The sequence below is a fragment of the Scomber scombrus genome, chromosome 11 (genome assembly GCF_963691925.1).
Source record: "Scomber scombrus chromosome 11, fScoSco1.1, whole genome shotgun sequence".
Classification (NCBI taxonomy): domain Eukaryota; kingdom Metazoa; phylum Chordata; class Actinopteri; order Scombriformes; family Scombridae; genus Scomber; species Scomber scombrus.
The window spans coordinates 11,977,150-12,002,489 of NC_084980.1; the positions used below are offsets into that span (position 1 = coordinate 11,977,150).

Consider the following 25,340-nt stretch of genomic DNA (forward strand, 5'->3'; position numbering starts at 1 on the left):
TAAGGATGTCAGTGTGTGGGATAAATGAGAAAAAAAGGCCTACTTTGCAGGAGTTTGAGATGCAACAGTAATTCTTCTGCCTCCCTCGTGTCTCATTTATCAGGTAACAATCCTTTCCTTCATCCTCTCTGTCTGACCTGCAGTACTTTTCCTGCAAACCTTGAACACATAGTAACTCCCTAATTTCTTCTTTCACCCTCTGTCCTCCATCCTTGCTCTGTTATCCTCTCCATATTTTCACATATTTGCATGGAACATAAGTTGTGATTTCCGGCAGTGCTGAAAGTGAATGCTGAAAACCTCCCTGCTCTTCATCAGCCATCCTCCCTCCTTCCCTTTCCTCCTCCCTCCCTTTGCTGCGGTCATACTGGTGACACGCTGCATCTCCACTGCCACTGCTGCCCCTCTCTCATCACGAGCTGATAGAAAACAAGTGAAACTGACGCTGGTTTGCTGCTGTTCATACACCATTTCACATGAGGAGTCCTTCAAGGCCACAACAGTTGCATCTTGCACTGATCTATATTTAGTCACATCAGAGCCTCTGAACACATAAGTAATATTTATACGCACTGATTCTATGCCATGTTGCTTTATATGGATGGCTTAATACTAACAATGCTTTGATTTGGCTGCTCATTTGATATCTTGCTGTACAGAGCTGAGTCATGTATCAGTGTAGGAGGATAGGGGACCTCATTGATGGGATTATGGCTATTGTAATACTGTGCTACAACTTAAATCTGGACTTTTTCTCTGTTTTAGGTCTTAATTAGGAAAAGACTGATCCCATTTTCTTTCACTGCTTCATTTTTTTTGTGTGCCACATCTTGAAACCTTGTTGAACTTTAACTCCAAATATGAAGACTTGATTTTAGCAGGACTTCAGAGAGAGGATGGAGATACGCGGGACAAGCTGCGATTTGCAACATAACATAATTTCCCCCCGACTTGTTTATTTTGACATGCTTCACTGCTCAAAGCAAATAATGCACTTGTGACTTGTGATTGAGCATGTGAGAGCCCTCTCGCAAATGAATTTGCAATTTGCAAGTGACAGTCTCTCGCGTGTAAGAAGCGCCCGCACGCCACTTTTGTGAAGCTCACTCCTGACAATAAAATGAATGTTGTAATTGTTTAACTTCCATTACTCTGCAGCAGGTAGGAGTGGTTTTCATAATGCTTATCCTACATTCACACTGCACCTTGCGCACACTATGCTTGCTTAATCATTTGGTTTGAAACTGGTTTCATTTTTGCCCAAAGGTCACACTAGAGCAGGACCTGAACTAATCAGAGAGGCATTTAAGATGACCAGAGGGACACTAAGGGTGCAATTAGGGGCTGCCTTGTCCTCAACCCCCCACCCATGTGCACGGCACTGGCATTTATATCCTTTAAAAGTACCTGTTGTGTCTCATCTTGAAATTGTTTGTTCAAAAATAATCATTTTGTCAGTATTACCTTCAACAAATGTGATTACAGATTGCTCTACACAACAATGGACCTATTTTTAGTATTATTCATGATTCCTTTTAAGGTCTACTCCTGTTTCCATATTATATCCTAATGTCTTATAGCCACAATGTGTCAAATGTGAATTATTTCTCCAAAGCACCGTTATGCAGTGATTTTGGAGCACAGCAGTTGCCCTCAAAAAGCCCATTAAGGCAGACTGACCCAAGTAATCTGCATGCCATGATGAAGGCAGCAACAGCAGCAGTCTGTGGTTGTGTGAGGCAGCTCGAAGCAGAGGGGCGGGGAGGGGGCGAAGCTCACATTCATTAACGACCACCAACAACCGGGAAGCCTCCTCCGGTAGCATCACTATCGACACACGGCCGGAGAAAATGGTCGCGGTGCAGACGTCCCCAAGCCTGTCCCCATCGGCGGAGTGGATCTGCTGCCTGGATAAAAGGTCGGTGAACACACACTCCACGATGCACTTCACATGCTTGTGATTTCTCAAACCTTCTTCATTCATCCGCGTCAACGTGATTAGTCGGAGCCTGCGTGTTCAGTGTGTGAGTGTGCAATAATAACGCGATGCGCCTTCTATTTATTTCTTTTTTTTGGCATAGGCTACTGAAGATAATCGCCAGTTTTAGCTAATATTACCCGCATGCCAAGTGATCGTAAAGGCTGCAGTGTTTAACAAAATACACCCTGTTTTTATTATATATATATTATAATAGTGGATTAGTATCACCGCGGTCAAAAAGGCGTTGGTGGCTTCGAGGTTCACCGGGATGTCTCTGCACTGCATGGGTTGAAATAGATGGTGATTAGACTCACATGGTTTATGTCTGTGTGCTTAAACCAAATAGTTGTACGTTTTTAGCGATAGAAATACCATTGAGTAGGGTGGATGTTTCCTCAGAATAAGGATTAGAGGCAGCTGTCTCCATGCTTGCTGCATGTGAGGCTGAGGTTTGTCTGGTCTGACTGAACAGGTTAGAATAACTGAGCAGCCAATTTACAGGACATTAACAACTCTTATGTTCATTTCCCATTTCAGAAGCTACTTTAAGATTTAGCTGGTTTAGAAAACCTTATAGTCCAATATCCACTTAATGTTAAAGGTCCTCTCCTGTCGCACTGTGCTAAAAAAGCATACTATCTAAGGGAGAGGGTGTATTAGGCATAAATAAATAAACAAAATGAAAAGGCAGCTATGCACTAATCACTGAAGATGATATACTTCACACCTGAAACAATGCCGACCAACACCCCTAAGAGCTCATACACCCACACATACAGTACACACCTCACTATGAGACATCCTCACGTTACCATGAGCAACGTGAACATACCATCTTCTCTTCTCACCATCACCTAAATACAGTGTGCTAGAATAATGTGACATTGATAGAGGTTAGTATTATTTCATTCTTGAGTATTCTTTCCAATTTCCTTTCCTAGCTCAATATTTCTGCCTATTAAAAAATGACCGTCATAGTTCTACCAGCCAAAGGTGACATCTTCAGCTTGTTTGTTTTTGTCATAAAAAACAACCAAGAAACTCACCAAATATTCACATTTGAGAAGCTGAGCCACTACATTTTAGTAATGTTTGCCAAGATTAATTGTTTGAGCGGTAGTTGAGTGTGTTTGTTGTTGGATTTGGGATATAAAATCAAGCAATAGATGCCTGTGCTAAAAGTCTGTCTTATTTGGTCTTTAGGATGAAAACATCCACCCAACAGCAGGCCACATGCAGTAGTAGATGGGTGTCAGTGAGGACAGATTAGATTGGACGGGATCTCATTGTATAGCACTCAGTGCTCCTCAGCTATGCGCCTCTTATTTAATCAATATCCAGCAATGTGTGTGTGTGTGTTTGGGAGTTTTCATCTACAGTAGCTGTTGATGTGAGCAAGTGAAGAGCAAGAGGCGATGAGGGTGGAGGGAGATGAAGTAAAGAAAGACAGAGGTTAAGATATGACTGTCTCTAATGTATCTGTCCATAGACATTTATTGCCATTGAGCGTGAAGTATGTGAGATATGATCTGTTCAGTTTTGCCTCGGGCAGGTGGTAAAGGGTCCAGTCAATACACAAGACACCAGCACAGATGCCAGATGAGGTTTATGTTCCCTTTACTGCAGAGAAATGGGAGAGCAGGGCGTTTTGGGCAGCTCTCACACTTTCAGATCACAATAAGTGGTCTTTCGAGATAAATGCATTGTCTCATACAAACAATATATTAGACAATTTGCAGATATGTCAAGAGTGAGTAATTTATAATTGACTTAATTGTAGGCTGTGTTTATTCTGATATATTCAGTGTTTTTTATGGGTTCTCAGGTTGTTTTGTGGTGGTGCAGATGGGTGTTAAGAGAAGTGTGTACATACAAGAGTCTCAAGTGATACAGTAATATATTAATCCGCCAGCTTGGGAAATCTGTTTGTATTGAAGCTGTCTGACATTTTTGTTGGCCACTACAAATTAACCTATGATGTATTTGTCTGGAATTTTCCAGATGGATGTTTCCTAAAACAATCTGCAGCACCTTCTGGTGTCTCTCCATTTTCTTTTCAGTGCGTCCTGACAGTGGATTAGTAAATCGAGTCGTATATCTGTGTGTGTCTGTGTGTGTGTGTGTGTGTGTGTGTGTGTGTGTGTGTGTGTGTGTGTGTGTGTGTGTCATCATTTGAAGTTGAAAACTGAGATCTTGGCTGACATGAACAGTGGGGGCAAAAGGCTGAGGAAGGGGAAGTCAAGGAAGAGAGAAAAGAGAGATGGGGGGAGAGTGAGATAAGGTGCACAGCTCTCAGGTCACATCCGTCTCACACCAATGGGGGAGGCAGATTCCTTTGGACAGGCAGGGAGCGAGCAAGAACAGGACAACAAACGAAAAAAGAACAAGATAACAAGGCATTAACCAGGGGATTATAACTGACAGATCTTAACAGTTTCATTGCAGACATATAGGTGAAGGGTGAAGCTTGTATTACCCATTCAACCTTGCAGAGTTAACCTCCCTGTCTCTCCCTGTTGCAGTGTGTGGGAGTCCACCTGTCTAAACCAATAACCCAGCCTACGTAGGGATATGATGCTCTGTCGGAGCACCGAGGGCCAATACGCGGGCAGGAGGTGGATGATGGGAGGATGAGTCAGACCCAAAAAAAGAGAGAAAAAAGACCCATCTGTAATAGCCCTGAGCTCGTGGCAGATGTTGTGGGACTGGAAGATGTGTTGTACTGTGCAGCCCTTTAGGCGTAGTCTGTGTTTATCTGGGAGTACCATCCTTGGTGCTGAGGACAATCCACCGCTCAGGGACACAAATGTGTGTATATTTATCATTGCATATATATGTGCGTGTTGGTAAAGGGGGAGTCATCACTGCCTGTGAGTTTGCAAAGCAGAAGTAAGGGGATAATAATGGGAGGATAGTACGTGAGGGTCTGTTAGTGGTGGGATTTAATGGATGGAGGCAAAAGTAAATGCACCAGTAATGGAGAGGAGAAAATGGGTAGCTTAAAGAAGAAGGTCATTAGTTCTTTTCCATCTTGCCTATCATGTCCCAGAGAGAAACAGGCAAATCTTGAGAGAGGAGAGAAAGGGATAGAGATTAGAGAACTGTTTAGTGGAGGCATACAAAGAAGAGAGAGCTGAGAGTGAGGGAAGAGGAAGGAGATGAAGGAGGAGAGGGGATAGACAGCCTCTCGGCTGCGAAGGAAGAAGACCACAGTGCATTAGCTAGTCTGTATGAACACACACATACACAGTACACACATGCACGTGTAAGGATGAGTCACTAGCAAGGGAAAATGAATGAATGGTGCTAACTGCATTGTGTTACTCTGAGCTGTTTCAGCTCTGTAGTGTTTCACCACCACATTCGCAGAACAGAATGTTTAAGCTCTCAGATTAAACTTCTGTTTGTTCTCGTGTCTGTGCGCCCGCATAGATGTCCAACAAGATGTGCTTGTGCGTGTGTGTGCGCTCAGATTTAAGCGTATTAGAAACGGCACTAGTACAAATGAGATCTTACATCAACACCCAGTGGGGGGTCTGAGCTGAGAGAAGTAGCGGCTGCAGCTCTCCACTGTCATTGCTAAAATACCACAGGACAATGAAATCAGCATGCGCACACACACACACACACACACACACACACACACACACACACACACACACACACACACACACACACACACACACACACACACACACACACACACACACAAATACATAGATAGCACCAAAACAATGAAACTGCCTTCTGTTGATGTTGTAAATATTTAACGTAATTGTTCACCATCTTCCAAATTAAGTTTTTGATTCCGATCTTACCCTTCATGCAAAAATGGTCTCACTTGATATAGATAAATATCACTATGAACAAGTTACATCATACATTTAATCATTATGTTTAAAATGGTTATGTAGCAGTTCAGGCTGAAACATGCAATTCTTCTGGTATGGTTAAACACCTCATGTTAGATCTGGTGGTTGGTCTTCTGTGCACAGGCCTGCAGAGCGCTCAGGAGAGGATGTGGATATTATTCTGACCAGACTGAGAGAAGTCAAAGCCTTCCAGAGGTTCCCACCACCGCTTTTACTGCAGATCTGTGCCTGTGCCTTCTATGAATGCCTGGAGAAAGGAATCACATGTATGTACATACACACACATACACGCACATCAATATACAGTACAGTATATCATTATATAGTATGACAGTATATTGATGTTTTTGGTCGATTTGACTCTTTGCATTACAGTGGATCATACTTCAAAATACTGTGATCATTTTAATTAATGTGTACATACCACTCCATACACAAATATTGCAAACCTTATTTTAACAGTCAGTATAGGATATCAATGTTACCACATATTAGTATTGCCCTGAAGATTACTTCATTATTGCGTGATCTGTCACATAAATAGTCCCAGAGCCCAGGGTGACATCTTCAAAAAGTTTGTTTTGTTTGTTCAACTGTCCAAAACTTTTTGACTTAAATAATGCTTTGATTATCAAAATTGCTCTCGGCTATTTCTCTATCAACTAATTGATTAACTAACTAACATTTCCAGCATTAATCCTATTGTATGTATTTTTACCATTATTTTTTTTGGGGATAGATGATACACATTTTCCATAATGTTGTTTCTACCATTTTGAAAAAGGTATCTTTTCTTATAAAATTATTATCAGCACAACATCAAAACACACATGTAAGTCATTCTTTTCACACCGGATCATGTAACGCTATCTAACACTGTCTGTATCTCGCAAATATGAGGAAGGTTTGAAAATATTGTCTACGATTTGAAAGAAAAAACATTTTGTAATCATATATAACTGTATTCAAAAATGCAACGAGCAGTATTGTAAAACATTTCAACTACAGCAGCAAACCAAATGTAGTATTGATATACATGTGGCATAAGTGTTGATGAATGTGCTGTGTGTCCACTAAGAGAAATGTAAATGTTGTTACAATACTGTCCACAGTGTTTCGACAGGGAGACATTGGCACCAGCTGGTACGCTGTTCTCTCTGGCTCCCTAGATGTGAAAGTGTCAGAAACCGCCAACCACCAGGTAAGATCAGGTGTTCAAGTTCATGAGTTTCAATGAATGAATGAATAATTAATTGAATTTAGGTTTAGGAACACAACTTGATGCATTCTGTAATTTCCTTTCTATTTTTATTGAAGATGCACCATTTTAACGCCAGCCATTCTCTGCTTCTCTTGTACTATTTTCTATCATAACCTTTTCTGTGAAGATCCAGGCTGTACAACTCTCTTGAATGCTGACATTGTTCTACTACATTAACTCATGTCTCCATGCTTACATTTGCTGGAGCAAAGCGGCCACAGCACAGAAAACAGGTCCTCTGAGGGTTATGCTTTTTGCTACACCATTTATAGAAGAGTGTGAAAATAGGGTTATACTGTACATGTAGAGGAGAAGAATGACATGTGGGAGAGGAGAGAGGATTTGTTCCTGGTGAAAAACGGAGATAAGAAACCCTTTTATTGTGAAACGTCCTTTTCATGTATGTAGCCCTAAAGTGCCATTGGTGGCCTAGTTTCTGTGGCTATATTTGAAATGTCAGTTTGGACAGCTGAAAAGGTTTTCATAGCATTAAGAACACTGCTGTAAATCAGTGGACATTACGTGTGTGTGTTTGCTTGTCACTAGCCTGTCCAACTATATCCAGCACCTAGAGATATTTTACTTAAAGTGTCAGGTCTCTCATATATGAATTGATTTACATCCATTACCATATATTAATCTGTCTGCTTTCCATGTCTGTCCATTTTCAAAAGCACACCTTCAGATATATCACTGCTACTGCTGTGTGTAGTCTCACAGCAGCACTGATTGTCTCCAACACATGTATTCTCAAACAAGCATTTGTTCAAATATATACATATGTTGTGTAAGGCTGAAACTAACAACTATTTGAATTATCGATTAATCTGCTGATTATTCTCTTGATTTAGGGAACCCAAATTTCAGAAGAAACTGAAACATGGCCATTGTAATTTTCAACAGTCCAAAGTGAAATCTTCAAATGTCTTGTTTGCCCTAGCAACAGTTTAAATCCCCCAAATATTCAGTTTACTATCATATACTGTATGATGAAGAAAAGCCTAATTTTTCTTCTCATTTTAGAAACTAGAACCAGCAAATATCTGACATTTTTGCTTACGAAATTACTTAAACCATTACTCTATTGTCAAAATTAATTTTTTTGTCCCATGATTAATCAACCAATGGCTGTTTGTTTGTGTGCAGGATGCTGTCGCCATCTGTACTCTGGGGATTGGCACAGCATTTGGGGAGTCCATCCTGGACAACACACCACGCCATGCTACCATTGTCAGCAGAGAGACCAGTGAGCTGCTTCGAATCGAACAGAGGGAGTTCAAGACCCTTTGGGAGGTGAGACAGAGAGAGAAACTTTTAAAAAGCTCTGTGGGGTACTATATGCAGCTGTTAGTATAAGCTGGAACTTCATTATTCACCATGAACTCTGTTTTGGTAGCGTACCTAAAGGTTTTCTATCTTGGAAAGCACTTTCCTTTTTAAGACTGCACTGTTCAGATAACCTTCTATTGTAGTTGTCCCTTTAACCACAAGAGGGCTGTCCACCATAACAGTGCCTTCGGTTCCACCTATTGGATAGACACCTAAGGTGACATTTCTCAAAATGATTTTAAAGGTACAGAGAGGGTGAGAGAATGTGTATGTACAACACATGCCTGTGTGTGCTCGTGTGTAATATTAGAAGTCTATTGTTTTCACAGCCTGTTGTGGTGTATTGCAGCCTTTACAATACAAACAAGGGAATCTAGAAATGATAAGTGCAGAGAATCCATGGCAGCTTTTTTTATTTTTTATTTTTTTACAGTTCAGCTCAGATGCACATCACATCAAAAGACAAGTCACTGTACCATCATGGATACAATAGAACATAAAGAAACAGCTGTGGTCAGGATTGAGACTGATAGTTGAGATCTAGACTTTTTTATTGTGTTGGAATAATACACTTGCTGGGCACTTTATTAGGTACACCCGTTTAACTGCTCATTAACACAAATGCAATGCACTCAATGCATTTATGCATGTAGACATGATGATCAAGATGATCTGCTAAAGTTCAAACCAAGCATCATAAACGCTATAGCCAACCTGAGTACTGTTACTGACCATGTCCAGTGTACCTATCTTCTAACAGCTATTTCCAGCAGAATAACGTGCCATGTGACAAAGTAATAATCCCAAACTGGTTTCTTGAACATGACAATGAGTTCACCTTACTCAAATGGCCTCCACAGCCACCACATCTCAGTCCAATAGAACACCTTTGGGATGTGGTGGAATGGGAGATTCACATCATGAATGTACATCCAACAAATCTGCAGCTACTGCTTGATGCAATCATGTTAATATGGACCAAAATCTCTGATGAATGATACCAATTAATTAAGGCAGTTCTGTAAGCAAAAGTGTGTCCAATGTGGACCTAGCAACATTTTAGAGAGATTTAGACTTCTCACTGAAGGAAAAACACAGGTGTAATTATAAACATTAATTATAGCTCCAGTCCTGTAACTTTCCATTCCAGTAATTAACATAATTATTTATACCTGTGCTTTTGCAGTTATGACAAAAAAGTTAAAAGTAGCCTATTGAGATAAGGAATGTGAGTAAAAAAGAAATATCTGTAGATTGTTATTTTTTACAATTTAATGATAAGGATTAGAGAATTAGAGCGCTCTGTCTCAAAAGGAAAATCACATTCCTCATGTCTTTAAGCCATCAGCACATAATGATATATGGGCTAAATTTGATTTGAAAGAAATCACAAATTTATATCCACATTTAGTTTCAGTAGTACATGCCCCAACCCCCTCAATCACATACAGTGTTTTTAATTATAAGAAATCATTGAGGTCTTAGATATTAGTAAAATAAAAGTGCAAAAACAATTATTGCTGCACAGGAAAGTCTCTCTGTGACTCAAAATTAATTATTTGAATACAGAAATAAAATTGTTTCGCTTCACAGAGCAATTTTAATATTGAAAAGTGAGCTTCTTTATGATGAGTATTTACAAACAGACACTGCAGCATTCAACTCATTTCCCCCCTTATAGCAGGTAAAGGTTATGCACTGGGGTCATTTCAGTGAGTAAGATATGGTATTGATATTCCTGCTGAATATTAGTCTACCTCAGTATCAATAAAACACAATGCTGTGCATTGTACCAAAGAGAATAGAAATCAATAAAACTGTAAAGTAAAGGACTCTTCTCCAGAATATAAAAAGTCATTGTCAGCAGATGTATCAGATATTGCAAACTCTGCATAGAAACAATACTCAGCAACATGGCTTTGGCCTCGACACAGGCATCTTGTTAGAGAGTTTGCATAGTAGAAGCTGCCTCTCTGTGGGCCTCCTTGTTGAAGTTAGACCTCTCCAAGGGCTCTTCATTCCCAGGGTCCCTTTCAGAGAGAGAGGCCCTGCAGAGCAGTGACTGGGTTAACTGTAGCTACACAGTCAGGACCCAAAGACTGAGTTTATTATTTTATATGTCAGCACCATAAAATCAAGCCTTGAGGCTGAAGGACACTCACTAATGTACACGTCTTAATTTATAGTCTCAGTATTTATAGCTGAACTAACTCAATAGGCTTCTAATCTACTGGCCACTGTGAAACATAATCTCTGGAGTTTTTCCTTCAATGATGACAAGGAGAATATGGGGCGATATTACGGCTCTGATTAGTAACAGCGGACAGATATGCACTCAGATTTTCAGTGACCCATGCATTGATTGAATCATGCATCATACACTACATTTACTAAAGGTTTTGGTTATGAAGATTTTGGGCTCTTTTGGCTTAATATAAACTTTTAAAAGTTTTTTTTGGCACTTTTAGTCCTTATGATAGTCACAGTAGAGCTAGAGAAGAAACATGGTTGTAATGGGGGATGACATGTAACAAAGGTCTGTAATGTAATACCGCATATAGTTTTAGCCACTCTGCACCCAAGGCTCCCTTTAAATAAACTTTTCCATCAGGTCACAAACAGTATTACAAAAACAGTTTTTATAATGAATCAAATAATTTTGTGAACATTATTTGTTTTCTTTATTTGACAGTTAAAAGTGCAGAGAAAGACAGGAAACAGGTGTGGAGAGAGTATGACACAAAACAAAGGTGTGCTGCTGGAATCAAACCATCATGACCAGTGTGGCCCTCCATAAATGTTGTTTTCATGGCTTTTCTGCTGTGAGTGTCCTCTCAATACAAAACACTTTTTTTCTATCTATTAATGTGATTCATGGAAAAAAGGAAAAGAAAAAAGGCCTCTTTTGTATAATCATTATTCGTATTAGTATTATTATTCATTGAGTAAAAATTGGGTTTACAGATAATTGATACCTCCATTTTATACCCCAGGGGCACATAAATGCGAGATAGGACAATAATTGGTTATTAATGCATTTGTGCTATCTTATTATTGAGCTTGTAGTGTGTGTGTTTACCAACTAAGGGCACTCAATCTCCATCTCTGCTGTCTATTTTAGGACAGTAGACATAGAACAGAAAGCATAGCCTGAGGTTGTCCTCTTTTGAATCTTATTCAGCTCATAGTAAAAGGATCTTTGTGTTTATGTGTGTGTGCACGGACTAATTTGTGTGCATGTGTTTGTGTGTGGCGAGGACTAGAAAGCTACAGGATGAATGCAGTCATGTGTTTGATGAAAGGATGAAAGAAAAAAACACTGTTCCATAATTCTCAGCTAGTGGAAGTGAGATGAATAAATCGAGTGTAAATGTGAAATGTGTTTTTGACAGATATATGTAAACACACAGTTCATCAAACAGCTTACAGCTGATGCTTGGCTGGTTGTTTGCATGGCCCTGGACTATGGTGGCCTGGTATTGTGAGTGTTTCTCTTTCCTTATTTACTCCTCTGTCCCTTTCACTCGCTCTATATTTCTCTTGCCCACTTCCTCTCTCTTCTATTGGCCATGTTGTGTCTTTTGCCAGCCTCTTTCCTTTCCTTCTGCTCCATCCTCTCCCTCACTACCCCTTTCTTTCCCTCCTCTGTAGCTTTCTTTCTCCCCCTGCCGCCCTCATTCTCTTCCTCCACTGGAGTAGCTCAGTCATACAGACACTCAGATCACCGTGGTAACCTGTGAGAGAAAGTGGTCCGGGTCTTGGCTCGACCACAGCGAGAGAGGGAGAGAGAGAGACGTAGAAACAGACTCGGGCAACTGAGTGTGTGTGAGCGAGAGAGAGAGAGAGAGAGAGAAAGGAAGAGAGCAGCCTGTTTTGAGCAGGATGCCATCCGGTGGCGTGTGTGTGAGTTGTAAAGGAGCAGAGGGCAGCTCTCTGGGGCTTTAGTCCCTCCAGTACTAAGCAGCTGAGTGTTTCACTTCAGGTGAGTTTGACTCTTCAACTGTATCAGTGTGTAGTCTGTGGTTATTTGCCAACAGTTTTTTCAGTGTTCATGTGAGCTAGATAGTGTTTTACTCTGATATTTACTTTTATTCATTTTTGCCGACTTCTCACAAAATGGAATTAGCACGTCCCAGCAGCTGTTTCTTGACATTGCGATCTGGATAACAGTTTTATTGTCTTCCTGGTTGTGTGTGAAAAAACATAGATGGGGATGTGTTTGTGTCTTTAGGTCAAACAGATGCTCGCTATGTGTCGCGCTTTCTTTGTGAGTGTGTGTGTGTGTGTGTGTGTGTGTGTGTTCCTGGTAGTCCTCAGAAGACATGGGAAATGACCTTACAAAAGAGCAGTGACACAGTCAGGTTAAAAAATTACCTACTGTGTGTATTTCAGTGTCTCAGCTACAGAAATGCGAACACACTTTACTGTTATTAACATCTGTAAGGACAGCATCTGTAGACATTCAGCCGCTTCGGCTGTTCGCACTAGCCCTGGTTTGAATGCTGTTGTGTGTGTGTGTGTGTGTTATATAATGTTAGTTGTTCTGCATGTAAATGATCTTGGTTGTACAAAGGGCTTTGTTTTGAGGGGCATTTGCACTGTGTGTGTTTGAAAGTAACATTGTGTGACAGAGAAAGACAGAAGGAGAAATGTAATGGGTTTTAACGATTATTAGATAATGATGCCTAAAAACTGCAGATACATTAAAATAGTTGAGGTGTAAATGCTTTGATGTATGTCTGTGTGTTTGGTCCTGCAGAAGTATCGTCAGAGCCTGGCTGGACTGTTGGCCCCTCCTTATGGAGCTATGGAGAGTGGATCCAACAATGATAGTGAGTAGATGTGCACAAAGAGTTGTATGAAAGAAACGCTGTGCAGTAAATGTTGCTGATGTGGTTCATTACCGGATATGAGTGTAGTTGTACAGGAACCAGTAAAGATAGTAATGGGGTCCAAAACTAAATAGATTGTTAAAAATGGTTGTAAACAAGTATAATAATTTAAAAAGGAAGCATTGGAGAATGGGATAATCCAACATGGACCATATTTTTCATTGCATTGTATCTGTTTTTATTTTATTTTCATGGAATAAAGTCACACATTACATATTTGTAATTTTAAGGTGCTCCATCTTCAATTTTAAAATCATAATGCTTGTTTTCAGCCAGATGAAAATCTTCCATTCTGAAGAATATTTCTATCTTTAGGACTCACAGACAAAGACAACATGAACTCAGACTCTGCAAACAAAGCTCACAACAAGGTAAATACTCACTCCAGCTAACTCTTTGGACTTGAAGGTCTGTCTTGTATTCATATGAGAAGTAAAAAGAAGTTCCACATGGTGACTTGATCCCTTAAATAAACTGTATCCTTCCTCAGGGCACACAAAGCATGAATGAACCAAACGCTCAACCAATATAATATAGCTTCTGCCAGATTATCTGTGGGGACTGAGCATTGAGGGTTGTGCAAACATGTTTTTAGTCTCATGTTTGATGTATTTGGTTAGTAGTTATTCTGATGTCGTTGTTGTTCATTGTCAATGTTTTGTACTCAATATTGTAAATCAAAAGTATGCTGAATATAGTGAACTGACCACTGTAAAATTGTAAACCGCTGCATACTTTCATGTCTGTGAATGATTGAGAATGTCAGAATGGATTTTGGAGGTGTGCGTGTGTGTTCTCTGAGCAGAGACAAGTGATGACTCACAGCTGTGATCCTCTGTAGTTATGCTAATACTGGCTAATGCATGCACATAGAAGAAAGATCCCATCTGCCCAATTAGCATGCCTTCCTTTGTTGTTTTGAATAGCACTTGTGTGAATGTATACACATCTGCTCTTTTCCTCTGTCTTAGATGCAGGTGTGATCTATATAGGATGTGTTTGCTTGCATGTACTGTGTTTGATGCAGTTTTACTGATATGAATGCTATATAGTGTTATACTGCATGCTTTTTTCTAACAGTGGGCAAACTGGAAATATCCTGACATAGATATTAGTGAATAATGCACATACAAATATGTATGATACACACATTCACATACTTCACACATATCAATCAAGATTTAATAATTAAAATATAGCTGCAAGTGGTGATTCTGGGATTAAAGCTAACACAGACCGTTAAAAGTTGAAGGTACCATCAAGCTTAATTACAAATATCGACCAAGTTTGGTGATGTTTGGACAAACTGTCATTAATTTGTGGCCAAATTTGCGCCAGGCCCAGGCAGTGTTTGGAAATGTTGGGACCACCTGTTGAGCGAATTCAAAATAGTTTTATACACCTGGTTCAAACTTATTATGAAATTTATCCTGCGTGTTTTGTAATGATTGGACAAACAATTTCTAATTCATAGAGGAAAATCTATCCATATGGGGGTGACATATGAGGATTTGTCTGGACCCACAGAATCCACAAAAAAACTGAAAGTTTGTGAGACTTACGTTCAAAAGTCATAAGCCAATAGGTAAAGTTCGGTGTTATAGTGCCACCATCTGGCCGATTGGGGTTATATTTCTTGGGCAGCACTTCACACAACCTCCAATCTATGGGAAAAATCTCATGTGTCTCGCCTTTACCGTCTCATGGAAATTTCTACAAAACAAAAACACCAAGGTTTCAGCCCTTCAGGTTTGAAACATTAATTATCTGTTTTTAGGGAGGATAATTTGATTCTGTCCTGTTCTTTTACAAAAAATGGTATGATGATAATAATTATGGTGTTGGGTTATGTTCATGTGGGTCCATGCTATAAACATTTTCCATTTCTGTGTCCACTAATGATATGGCTTTTTGTTTTTCTTCAAAATGTGGTGTCAGAATGATATTTCTCTTGCCTGTGTCTGTATAAATGTTACAGCCTGGAGTCAGCTTAAGTATCAGAAGTATTACCTGTGTAAGTATTGCAGTTGCCTCTCTCTGATGTTCTGTAGATACCCTCAGAGAAGCTGCAGAGAGCGGGAAAGGTTCTCCGCAATGCCATCCTGTCCAGAGCCCCGCACATGATTCGGGACAGGAAGTACCACCTCAAGACATACAGGTAAGAGTGTTCGTCTGCAGTTACAACTGTGTGTGTTTAAACACAATTATGAGTACATGCCAGGGCTTTGGGAGAACTTTTGACTATTTTGTTGAGATAAAAATAGGTGAGCTATTTTTAATTTCTCTTCATTTAATATTCAAGCAATGTGTGTATTGCAGACAGTGCTGTGTCGGCACAGAGCTGGTGGATTGGCTGGTGCTGCAGAGTGCCTGTGTTCTCACACGATCCCATGCTGTTGGGATGTGGCAGGCACTACTGGAAGAAGGGGTACTTAATCATGGTAACTATCATTTTGGCTTTATCCATCATAGTACACACATTACATAGTTGTAATGACAGACTGTAGTCAGCTACCAAATCTGTATTTTAAGGCTGCTGAGAAGGAAACATGTCATTCTTCACATATTCATATCCTTGTATTGTATTAAGTGCCATTCAGAGGATGAGTTGGACGCTAACTTTTGAGATTTTTAAGTGTCACAGATTGACACAGAATGGGCTTTATTGACTCAGAACATCAAAACACAGTGAAAGTATCAGTGTGAATACCAGAGTGGAAAAAAATTTGAGCTTTTTAGGCATGACTATAAAATATGGATTGAATATGAATTTCAAAGATGTCTTTTGCGATAAAAGACATCTCCAATTGCTGAAAAAGGCATGCTTGTGTTTTGTATGAGTACCCTTTTTGCTTTGACCCTGTGTGCTCGTCTGGTCTTCAGTGGACCAGGAGCTGGGCTTCCAGGACAAGTACCTGTTCTACCGATTTCTTGATGATGAAGAGGAGGACACACCGTTACCTAGTGAGGAGGAGAAGAGGGAAAGTGAGGAAGAGCTGCCAGAGACCATCCTCTTCCTTGTTCAGATCGGCCCTGACGCACTGCTGCGCATGATCCTTAGGAAATCGTCAGTAACAGTCAATAATAGTGTATTACTAACATTACACTAGTATTACAATTCAAATGCACAACACGTTGCATGCTGTAAGCTGCACTTTGAAAACTAAAAATAAGATATTACATACTGTAAATCAGTATTCTGGATTTAGACATTGATTTAATACATTTAAAAACATTAAATATATTTATAGTTTTTTCAAGCAAATCAAGAAAGCTCATTTCACTTCCACCTTATTACATTATTTATTTCCTATTTCAGTTATGCGGGAGAGTTGGAAAATTTAACTAAATTGAATCCACAATGAGCATTTATAATGAGTCACATTAGTATGTGAAAGAATTTGAACAAATTATTTCAAACCAGCCATAATATTTCTGCATTAGAATGTGGCCTCACTAATTTTACTGCAGGGTAATAAAGGTGAAGTGCATGAAATCTTGATGGTGAGTTCATTCTGACTATCCTCTGTATGTGTCTGCAGGCCTGGTCAGAGGACAGGGGATGACCTAGAGATCATCTATGATGAGCTGCTTCACATCAAGGCCTTAGCTCACCTCTCTAACACTGTGAGTCAGCTGATCCACTTTTGTTTTAAAGAGACAGTACCAGTTTCCTTGAAGGCCTTTTATTCACCAGAACCACTTGTTACAGTCTTTTTGGTTTTAAGACCATAGGGAGAGGTTGTTAACACTACAGCATTTCTATTACCAGTGTAATGGAACATAGTTTTACACATAATCTGCTTGTGTTGGCAAGCAGTCACCATGTGGAGGAGTCCTTAAGTCTGTATAGGCCCCTAGAATAGTTTTTATTATTGTTGTCATGCTCCATATATAGAGCTTTCCTCACAGAATCAGTATTACATGAACAAGTATTACATGCAATTATACTAGTAGCTTATATTTACATTATTATAATATTAGCGTATTATTTTCAGTCTCACTGACCTCTAGTCAGTACTCCAACAATGCTTATAAAGTACAGCAGACTTAATCTCATAACACGCCATGTGACGTACTTCACCATACTTGTGCACAACAGTTTTTGCAATCAAATGAAGTGCAACCTGCTAAAAATATGAATTTATGTGGAAAATTTGCAAGGTATTTTAAGTATATTCTGTTTTATACATTAAAAACATACAGCACAAGCAGATATAGAGAGCAAAGGTATATATTCAAGAGACAAAAATTATGGACTAAGGACTGTTAATTATGGACTGCAAGGATTTCAAGGTCACTTTAAATAATCCTTAAAAACCCTGATCTGTGCATTTTTCTGTTCTCAACAATATTTTTGCAGTGCAGTGAAATCCAATATAATCAGAGTTTTGAAACAGTGTGTTCTTGTGTGCAGGTGAAGAGGGAATTGGCGAGTGTTGTCATCTTCGAGTCGCACGCAAAAGCTGGAACTGTGTGTAGGTCTTCGCTTTGTCCTAGGATACATTTTTATCTGTGTATGTAGTTTACAGAATGTGTATGTGTTATATATGTGTGTGTGTAGAAGTATATTTGTTTGTCTTCTTTATCTTCCAGTGTTCAACCAAGGGGAGGAGGGCACGTCATGGTACATCATCCAGAAGGGCTCTGTGAATGTGGTTATCTATGGCAAGGTGCGTTTGTGGGCACACTTGAATGCATTCATCTACTTGCATGCTCATTCTGCATTTGACACATGAGCATTGGTTTGTTTTTCTGCTTCATTTGATAATATTTCATCTGTATGTAATGGATTAAAATGTGTAGCTCATGTCTGTATGGAGCAGACCAGCAGTAACTGCCCTGTGGGGCTGGGAAACACCAGCAGAGTTTGGCAAACTCGGCTCAGCTCACTATGACTCATCACTATGATGAAATGGCTTAAGGGATTGTACGCATACACAAATACACAGCAACACACTTCTTTACAACCAGTGTACACGCAAATGTACTGCACATTTTCCTCTGCATGCATACACATCGATCACATACATACATACATACTAGCGCACACATGCACCCTGCACACACACACAGACGCACAGATGATTCATCCCATTTGTGAGTGCTAATGCAGCTTTCTGACTTTTCTTCAGGGCTTAAGATGACTCGCAAACTGTGTTTGTGTCTGTGCGTATTTGTATTTGGGTGAGTGTTTGCCTATGTGTGCAATCATGCATGTGTTTGTCTCAGGGAGTAGTGTGTACGCTCCACGAGGGTGATGACTTTGGGAAGTTGGCCCTGGTTACAGATTCACCTCGTGCTGCCTCCATCGTTCTGAGAGAGGACCACTGCCACTTCCTTCGTGTGGACAAGGAAGACTTCAACAGGATACTCAGGGTAGGCAGATCAGAGCTCTACATTTATTCCAGACACAGATAGGATAGAAGTGAGGTCTCACACAGGCGAGAATGACTCCTTTTGGTCAATTATTGCAGTGACTTTGCAAGGTCACTGCTGAGTCAAAAGTCTTTGACTTATAGGATTGAGTTCAGATGAACTTCATTGAACACCAGCTGAATCAAGGGAAAGGAAAACAGGTGCAGATCCATTCATTCAGACAATCTGAAGCATCATGCAACACCATGTGGCTGGTGTTACAATGACTATAGTATGATGTTTGTCTCCCTCCTCTGGCAGATGAGCTGTATTACATTTTAAATGCCAGACTTTCTTTTATGGCATTCAGTAATACTACAGTATGTTGTTTTGTTTTTACATGCCTCTTGTTGTATTTACAGGATGTGGAAGCCAACACAGTGCGTTTGAAAGAGCATGAACAAGCTGTGCTGGTGTTAGAAAAGAGTCCTCGAACCTCCACCCTGGGAAGCATCAAGTATGTGTTTATTTCATTGTGTGGAGTATCACATGCACAGTGTACTTACACATCTCAGTCTCTATGACTCTGTCTCTCAAATGTGGGCTTTTTCATAGTCTTCATATCTTCTCACCTTTCACAGGTACACTGTGATATCAGGAACTCCAGACAAGGTTCTTGATCACTTCCTGGAGACCATGAGAATGGACATACATCACAGTGAACCAGGTTGCTAATCAGAAAAAATGAATAAACTATAATGCGAAATGAATTATATGCTCTATATAACATCTTTATAAACTTGTATTATTCAGTTATATGCTATGTAACAGATTTATGTCAGTCTTTTACTTTAGCTTAGGTGTTTTTACTCACTCTATCTTTATATTAAAGTTTTCTATTCATTAGTTTTATATAGAGTTTCTGTGGGTTTACCCTCCATTAAATCCCTTAAATAAAAACCGAAGCTGAATGTGGCAGATAGTACAGACACTATGAAACCCATTACACTGAAAGATGGTTGGATATACAGATAAGCAAGATGAAATGGGTTAATGATGAAAGGCATTTTCACTACCTTTTGAACGTCTTGATTCGTTTGCACTCAATTTCCTTCCTTTCCCCTCCTATGACTCTCTTCCCTCTCGCTGTGTGTCTGTTTTCTTCTCTCATGTTAGACCCAGCAGTGGATGATTTTGTCCTCATGCACTGTGTCTTCATGCCCAACAGCCAGCTGTGCCCTCTACTCATGGCACAATATCCTTTCTGCCTTTCTCTCTCTTGCTTTGTATAGCCTTGGTATATACTGTATTTCCTTTTTTAAATTTGTGCACTGTATGTAACAATCATTTCTTAGATACATTAGCACATGTATAACAGTAGCCAGAATGTAATATTGAAACCCCCAGCTAGATATGAACTGATATGGCCATTGTTTGTACTATACTATAACAGTTGTGTTGACTGCATCTCATATTGAGTAACTTACTGGTTGTGCTTGTATGGAAGAGCTGAAGCAATGCTAATGAACTGCTCACTGACTGCACATCTTGTCTTCACACCATAGTAACAAGTTGTAATCCCATCTGCAAAGGTCTTCTCTTATTTGTTTTTGTGGCAGAGTTGCAGTAAAACTGGCTTGGTACAGACAGGTCTCTGCTTTGTCTGAATCAAGTGAAATCTGCATTTGTGCAGCATATGTTCAACTACCCTCACTGCATAAAAATATGGATATAGCAGCAGTGACTTTACCTATATGTTTTTGAAAAAGGTTGTTGCCATCTGTCAGTTACTGAGGCCAAAAATTCAAATATGCATGATGTTGTGGACAAGTAACTCCCACTGTTAGTCAAGGCAAATGTTCCCCTAGTTATACTCAACTTAGAGCCCAAATATCCCATTATTGGAACAAACATTTCAAAATTGCCATTAAAACATAGAAGTAGTAGTTGTTATTTCAACCTTCAGGTGTGGTAGTTGCTCCTTGGCTGATATCGGCTTTGAGCAGTGGATCAGTAATAATACTTTATATCGACTGGATATCATTGTCTGTCAGTGTGTTTGCTGTATTAGGAGGATAATATCTACATCTTTGTATTCATCTTTAACCTTGTGTGCACCTACCATGCGGCATCTCCACCTGGCTCTGAACAGGAGAGGTTGGAGTATGCGCTCAACAGTAAGAGAAGAGCTCTCATTCTGGCCCTGCGCTGGGCGAACACACACACATACTTGCTACAGGAGGAGCCTGCTGCAATTTCTTTCCTTGAGGTAAGCTTTCAAATGCAGTAAATCACAGCACACAACAATGCCTCTGCAGATATATGTACAGGATCATTTATGGTTGCTCCTCTCTCTGTTTCTGTAGGAGCTGTATGGAAGTTTATCAAACGATTCCCGGATGCTCAGAGCTCTGAAAGACTTGGTTCCTGACCTGGAGAAAGTCGTCAAACTACAGTATGTTTCTTAGCTCTTGCACATTAAACTTGCCGTGTATGCTTTATGTCACAACTCCAAAACAATTTATTTATTCTGTCATTTGTTTGTTTGCACACTTCTACACGTTGTAGTTCAGAGGAAGCCAAAGCCACAAAAAAGGTATGCCAAGACATACAAGACAATACTAAACTACATGTTGCAGTAAATGGCAGCTGCATAATGATGTGGAAGCTGATTAGACAGTGTGTCATGTAATTTAACAGAAAACCCTTATAAGACAATTCAGCGACGGAGAGGAAAGGCTGCAGAAGAAACAAGCCATCAGGAATCAAGATGACAGTAAGTTGGAGTGTTTGTGTGATTTAAAAACTTTTTTTGTATTGCTCTGCCAGTGGCTGCCTCAAACAATATGAGTATTTGTGTAAGTGACTAATGTGGATGTATGGCCATAAGAAGTTCACATTGTGAGGTTTAATGGTCATTATAGCCTTTATACTGCTAGCCAGGTTTTAGACTTTCAATCTTGTGTTGTTTGCTGTGGACAAAAACATCTTCACGCTATACATTTATGTTTGAATTAATTACAAATTAGGTCAGATATCATGTTATGGTGTTTAATTGTTACTTTTGTGTGTTTAGTCCTGTTGAAGGTGTACTGCAGTGATCACACTTACACAACTATCCGAGTTGCTGTATTGGCGACAGGAAAGGAAGTTATCAGTGCTGTGACCGACAAACTTGGTACCACTGACGAGCTCCTGTTGGTCCACCTCACCTGTGCAGGTGGTAAGAAGACAGATTATTTTAGATGTGAAAGAACATTTCTACAGTTTGATTATCAGTCTTTTCAGTGGCTATTTGTAAATGATATCCTGTCTTTGAGTCAGCATTGAAACACATAAAAGCTCAAATCTGCCCATTTTTGTTACAGAAAAAATAATCCTGAAGCCTAATGATGTGTCAGTGTTTTCTACTCTGAGCATCAACGGTCGATTATTTGCCTGTCCTCGAGACCAGCTTGGCAGCCTGGTAAGAGACGACTATTACGATTGTTGACTTTGAATTGTTTTCTTTATCAAATATAACAGCATGTATTCTTTTCTTGGTTATGCTATGATGGTGATTAATTATATATATTATACTAATACACTTTATGTGTATAGTAAGGAAAGTAAAATATGATGTAGTTGAACTTTTGCTCTGTATTTTTGTGAGTTCTTATGAATTTGCACAAATGTGTGTATTTGTGGACTGTGTGCATCAGACTCCTCTTCCAGACCAGGAGGGGCCCTCTTCAAGCTCCATGTCTACTTTTGAGCTAATGAGTTCTAAGGACCTGGCTTATCAAATGACAATGTTTGACTGGGAGCTCTTCAGCTGTGTACATGAGGTAGCATGCACACACTTACACACACATGCATACAGTACATACACTATATGATAGATACAACTTACTGTGAGTCTCTGTGAATGCATGGTGCAATGCTCATATAGAAAAAGACCAATGTCCAAAATCACTGTTGGCTGAAGACAGTCTTAAAATATAAATAGTTAATGGAATCAGACCATAGAGATGTGGCCTTCTACTCTTGTTCAGCATTGCTAGTCATAAAAAAACCCTGTAGGACTGCTGTTTGATAGATGCAGGGTGGCAGAACCTGCCCAGTGGATTTACTCTAAACCTGCTATTGTCTTCTCCGTGCTCTGCCCAGCATGAGCTGCTCTACCACACGTTTGGCCGCCAGAGCTTCAGAAGAACCACAGCTAACATGGACCTGTTCCTGCGGAGGTTCAACCAGGTTCAGCTGTGGGTGGTCACTGAAGTCTGCCTCTGTGGACAGCTGAGTAAGAGAGTCCAACTCCTCAAGAAGTTCATCAAGATAGCTGCACAGTGAGTAGGATCTGCTGGTGAATGTCTCACATCATTTGCACATATTTTAATAGGTAGCCTGATTGAGCACTCTTTTTCAACAACAAATGACAGTACAAAAGTATAGACAAAAACAATTCACATACATCATTTTCACACACAATAGACAAATTAGTTAAACATTAAAGAAAACTGTCACAAACCACCACTGCACTGTGTACCCCGTACCTCCTGCATGCCAACACACTACTCTGTAAAGTGTTAGGATGGGAAGATTCCCATCGGTGCAACTGCATAGAGGTTCACAATGCAATTATCCCCATTAAAATAGTGTGCATGGGACACAATTTGGTATGAACTTGCAGTGCAATTTTTCTAACATCTTTGCATCAGTAAAGTCTTGATTTATTTATATATAATTATGAGTAGAGACCCTATTTAGAAATGTCAACCGATAATATTATATTTAGATTGATTCCTCCTCTGCATTATTTTTGTTGGAATCACCAGGATTGATTATTTCTTCCTTGTGTGTGAATGTGTGTATATGTGTATATGTGTCCATAGTTGTCGGGAATTTAAGAACCTGAATTCATTCTTTGCCATCATTATGGGGATGAGTAACCCTGCTGTCAGCAGACTGAGCCAGACATGGGAGGTAAAGCTAAATTAAAACATTATGAATCACTATTATTAAATTGACCTTTCTGGATATTCAGCCTGTACACCTAAAATAACTACATGTCACTGAGGTCTTCTTGTTTTCTTACTAGAAACTCCCCACCAAGTTTAAGAAGTTCTATGCTGAGTTTGAGAGCATGATGGTGAGTTGCATCTCAAAGTCAGTTCAAACACATTAAAAATAGTACATTAAGATTAGTATTTATCTTTGACAATTTTGTTATGTTTGATGTCAGGACCCATCCAGAAACCACCGCGCGTACAGACTTACTGTTACCAAACTGGAACCACCAATCATCCCCTTTATGCCGCTCCTTCTCAAAGGTATGGCCATATATCAGTCACTGCATCATGTAAGAATGAGCTCTGAGATAAACATGTCAGTAGTTAAGTTTTGAATTTCTTTACAGATATGACATTTACACATGAAGGCAACAAGACATTCATTGACAATATGGTCAATTTTGAGAAAATGGTAAGTGTCTATGCGCAGTGTAAGGGCTGTTTATTCATTTTGGGGATGTTTTATGTTTTTAATACAGTCATACTGTTCTTCACTCAAGTTTGATGTAATATTATCATTTGTGCTTATTTCATCAGCGTATTATAGCTAACACAATACGGCAAGTGAGGCACTGTAGAAGCCAACCTTTCAGTAAGTGCATATCATTTATTAGCACATTTACTTGATGGCTTTACAAGCAGATTTTAAACATATTTTTATGTTTTTTGTCCCCCTTCTTATTCTATTTCTTCTCTTGCTGAATTAGACCCTGAAATATGCCAACCTAACAAGAATCAGGCAGAGGTCCGGGGTTACGTTAGGAAGCTCTGTGTGATTGACAACCAGAGGGCATTGACGCAGCTCTCCTACAGGCTGGAGCCTCGGCGGACATGAGCCCCAAATCTTCCACCACCATCGCCTTCTCTGTGAGACTAGAAAAACACACACGTTACCTGGATTAAAAAACAAAGAAACAAAAAGAAAAAAAAACAAACCTCAACACAACTGGACGTTCAGTAGCAAATCACTAACACTATTACGGACTGCAGATAAAGGACTGATACTGTGCCATTAAAAGCCTCTTCTTCCTGGACACAAACAAATTGTTCAGCTACGCTGTGTCTCAGCCCCCACACCGAGGGTTTATACTGTACTAGCTGTTACTGTTTGGGACCTGTTAGATAGAACTGTAATGTATAGAACTTGAATCAGTATCCTGCATGACTGAACTTACACTTCAACAAGGTTTTGTGTTCTATACAGTGGATTTCTATCTAAGGGTCCTGTAATGTCTTGCTACCCCCAACTGAGCCCTAGTTTACAAACTATTACTTTACCTGCCTGTAAAGCAAACCTTTACTCTTCTGACGGTCCTACTCAAAAACCATCCAATCTGTAGTGCAATCTAGACTCTTCATTTTCCCTGACAAATACACAGATAAATATGGCGCATATAACATCTGGAAGTACTTACTTATTTCATAACCTACATGAGTGTATCCAAGTCTTTGAGAGTTTTTAGGATTTGATGTCCTTTAGATGAATATCAGTGTCCTTTAACTAGTTAGACACTACACAAAAACTTACTACACAACAGAGTATTAGCCGGATTAAAGCCCTAATGGTGTTACAAGCAGGGTTCAAATCTGTCAATG

The 25,340-nt window shown here is 39.7% G+C and overlaps 1 protein-coding gene across 2 annotated transcripts; it reads left to right on the forward strand.

Moving 5' to 3' along the window:
• Positions 1 to 1,850: 1,850 nt before the first annotated feature.
• LOC133990287 (rap guanine nucleotide exchange factor 4-like) lies at positions 1,851 to 24,579 on the forward strand. 2 transcript variants are annotated; one of them, XM_062428555.1, is made up of 30 exons: positions 1,851 to 1,918; positions 5,977 to 6,119; positions 6,966 to 7,054; positions 8,261 to 8,407; positions 13,203 to 13,275; positions 13,651 to 13,706; positions 15,387 to 15,493; positions 15,655 to 15,776; positions 16,219 to 16,402; positions 16,878 to 16,962; positions 17,753 to 17,813; positions 17,932 to 18,008; positions 18,568 to 18,714; positions 19,116 to 19,210; positions 19,335 to 19,420; positions 19,870 to 19,948; positions 20,812 to 20,962; positions 21,060 to 21,148; positions 21,262 to 21,289; positions 21,394 to 21,469; positions 21,770 to 21,916; positions 22,062 to 22,159; positions 22,395 to 22,520; positions 22,843 to 23,021; positions 23,568 to 23,658; positions 23,774 to 23,824; positions 23,918 to 24,005; positions 24,092 to 24,156; positions 24,282 to 24,336; positions 24,452 to 24,579. In XM_062428555.1, the coding sequence occupies exons 1-30, from the start codon at positions 1,851 to 1,853 to the stop codon at positions 24,577 to 24,579; spliced, it is 2,991 nt and encodes a 996-aa protein (XP_062284539.1). The 2 variants fall into 2 exon arrangements, with proteins under 2 accessions (XP_062284539.1, XP_062284540.1); XM_062428556.1 differs by having other exon boundaries at positions 13,651 to 13,670.
• Positions 24,580 to 25,340: the final 761 nt, after the last annotated feature.

Excerpts from the sequence above, each read along its gene's own strand:
- LOC133990287 (XM_062428555.1), top strand. The coding sequence starts at position 1,851 with ATGGTCGCGGTGCAGACGTCCCCAAGCCTGTCCCCATCGGCGGAGTGG. Across the intron at positions 8,408-13,202 it reads AGTTCAAGACCCTTTGGGAG|AAGTATCGTCAGAGCCTGGC; the intron begins GTGAGACAGAGA and ends TTGGTCCTGCAG. Across the intron at positions 13,276-13,650 it reads GAGTGGATCCAACAATGATA|GACTCACAGACAAAGACAAC; the intron begins GTGAGTAGATGT and ends TTCTATCTTTAG.